Genomic DNA, 2,983 nt, shown 5'->3' with positions numbered 1-2,983 from the left:
TCAGAATTGGTTTGGTCACAGACACTGGCAGCGGCTGGCAGAAATACAAAACCCAAGATGAGAAAGAAGGGCAGGATCATACTTTTCTACAACGTGGATTCTGATTTCAGATGGCCTGTAATATCTGTATTTGTTAACATACAAATGCAGATTATAAAAATAACAAGGCTCAAATACCCTGTTAATAATAAATTACTAAAAGAAATAAACCAAAGGTGGTATAACAGCTGGAAAGAATTTTCCAAAAAACATTTTTCCAAGGAACTGGAAGCAGTCTTTAGATTGCTAAATAAATAAAAACGACACTGGGATGAAACATGTTTTTATGAAGTTATTATATTTAATTTAAAGACAGTTGTCAGAAATAATAGATTAATAATTAACTTTTTCTTTTACTTTCAGGAGCTTACACCATTTTGAAAATTAGATCGGCCACCTCCACTGGTCAGAAGGAGGTTCTTCAACTAGAGGCTCCCATGGTTTCCACTGCATCATTTTTCTTGCCAGGGAAAGCTCACTTTCAGCCTGTTAATAAACACCATACACAAATTCTTAAATTCTGTACAACTGACAAAGTATTAAATTACCTCTGCCTCAGCTCATTATCTAGGTGATGTCACTACCTATCACAGTTACAGACTACCACAAATTTACTCTACAAATACCAAAAGAAACTGGGGGTTTTAGGGGGTTTGGGTTTTGTTTCTAAAAACCGTATTGAATCACCCCCAAATACCAGACAGTCACTCTGTTCACCAAGGCATTCTCAATGACAACTTCATGATATTTTCCAATTTATCTGGATTATCCCCCCAGTATTATTCAATCGTCTTCTGCCCTTTCCACTGATTTAAGACTCTGTAAGAACCAGTGTAGGTACACGTGGTAGGCATGTAAGCATAATGCAGTAAACATGTGGTAACTGTGTCAGGTTTCAGCACGGTCATTCTAATCACATGACAATTCAGTTTCAGATTATTTTTTTTTCCTGTTTCATTGTTTTGCTGCAAATGAAGATATGGAAAACTGCTGATTTTCTGACCAAAGCTCAGCCAAAGGAACCCTGAAAACCACAGATCCCTTTTGTACCTAACCTTCAATTTTCCCACTTTACCTGTAAAATGACTTCTTCTATGTGACCACTATTCAGTTTGTCCTGTAGCTTTTGCACATCAGTCTCCTGTGTATTCAAGTACACATAAATAAATATTTAGAAAGCCCAGATAAACTGTGAAAACAGTAGTTTAACCAGATCGCACTTTAGTCTTCTTCAAAACTACCACCAAATTAGCTAGCTTCTGCCATTTTACATTATCAAAGAAATCTCACATGCTTTTCTTATTGGAAAACAAACATTAAACTCTCAGTGATAAATACAAAAAACTGAGTACTATCTAATGACATCCAAAGAGTAATTAGCAGCTCGGGGCTTCAGTATGTATCTTGAAAGAAAATTTTGATCTCAGCTTTTTATAAAATGATATGCAACCTTCCAATTATCATCTTAAATACACAATTCCAGTATTGCACAGTTTAATGTACCAAAAAGCAGTTTAAAATGTCAAAGGCAAGGACTGGACTTCGAGCAACCTGGTCTAGTGGCAGGTGTGCCTGCCTATGGCAGGAGGTTGGAGCTAGGTGAACTTTAAGGTCCCTTCCAACCCAAGCCATTCTATGAGTCTGTGATTGTGCTAAGACCCTACATTGTTAAAAGCATGTGCATTTTTTGTGCGCGTGGACTCTTCTACGTATCTTAAAAAATTATGTTTTCTTCTGATTTTCACAGAAAACATCAGAAAGCAACAATTCTTTTTAAGAGACCATCAAAATGTTCCATTCAATAATGAAATAAACCTCAAGTCTTCAATTATTTCTGAACTGATACCTGAAAGGTACATATACTCCTGAAAACAGCCAGTCATTTTGAAAATCATTCTTCTCATCCTAAAAATGTTTTCATGAAGCAGCACCATACTTACCGTTCGCACCAAATTAAATCGCTCATTTACAATCTGCTCAGTGTATTTCCTGTATGCTGCATCTTTGGGAATGTTCTGCAGGACACCAAGGATTTTTGTGTACAGTATTCGTAGGCGCTGAAGTGATCACAAGACATGGTTAAAATACACAACTAGAATTACTTAACTTCTTGTCCTACTTACCCTACTAGCTGCCTAACTATACACAAATATAGAGGGTTACAGAATTCAACCCAGAAAGGTAGGATTAACAAAGTAAGTAAGTCTGAAGCACAGAAATGCATCTTGGCTAAGACTGGGATTTAACAGGACTGGAAAGTGAGCACTGTCAGAGTCCTAGAGGAAAAAAAGCTGCAATCTGTAGTACATTTGATGCAAAATGGAAACAATAAGAGCTGTGTTTCTAATAGTAACCATACATTAAAAAAATCTGGTAAACTAACATCTAAATCATCAATTTCTAAAAAATTACCTGGGAAAGATTACCTCGGAAATTAGAGAAATCAAATACTAGATCGTAAAACTATGTACGCAAAGGAGGTTTTTGAAAATTAGCACATGCAACAAAAAGCAAATGTGCAAAATAACTCTTAATGGTATCAATTAAACTTCTGAGAATTTATTTCCTTATCACTTTGGGACTATGAATAAGTTGTCACTGCTTTATGCTATACAGTATACCTACTCTCACAAACGTACCCAAAAGCCATGATCTCGCTGATAATCTCCATTAAATACAGAACAAGACACGTGACGTACCTCATGAGGGTTTTCAGCTACGGCCAATCCTACAAGTCCAGTGGTCTGCGCACAGAGCATGAACACATTTACTATACTTAAGCATCCACTTCCGTGCTATCCGATGGTTCTGTTTTGGCTCAACGGGGACCACTCCATGACATGAGTCTCCGCCTCCCACCACACACACATACACACGGGATCCCATAAAGTTTGCAGTGCTCTGACCGGGCGGGAGGGCGAACAGAGGGACCCGCTCACAGGAC

General features: G+C 37.6%; 1 protein-coding gene across 1 annotated transcript; it reads right to left on the bottom strand.

The window, feature by feature from the left end:
• Positions 1 to 327: 327 nt before the first annotated feature.
• Positions 328 to 2,798, bottom strand: NDUFA5 (NADH dehydrogenase (ubiquinone) 1 alpha subcomplex, 5). The gene is made up of 4 exons (XM_010022945.1): positions 2,739 to 2,798; positions 1,980 to 2,096; positions 1,115 to 1,180; positions 328 to 525 (listed from the first exon to the last, which is right to left on the bottom strand). Exons 1-4 carry the CDS (start codon positions 2,796 to 2,798, stop codon positions 424 to 426), a joined length of 345 nt encoding a protein of 114 aa, XP_010021247.1. The 3' UTR covers positions 328 to 423.
• Between the last annotated feature and the right edge of the window lie 185 nt (positions 2,799 to 2,983).

Source organism: Nestor notabilis, unplaced genomic scaffold (genome assembly GCF_000696875.1).
Source record: "Nestor notabilis isolate BGI_N333 unplaced genomic scaffold, ASM69687v1 scaffold33409, whole genome shotgun sequence".
NCBI lineage: Eukaryota > Metazoa > Chordata > Aves > Psittaciformes > Psittacidae > Nestor > Nestor notabilis.
The sequence above is the reverse complement of the archived record's forward strand: the minus strand, read 5'-3'. Positions and strand labels throughout refer to the sequence as shown.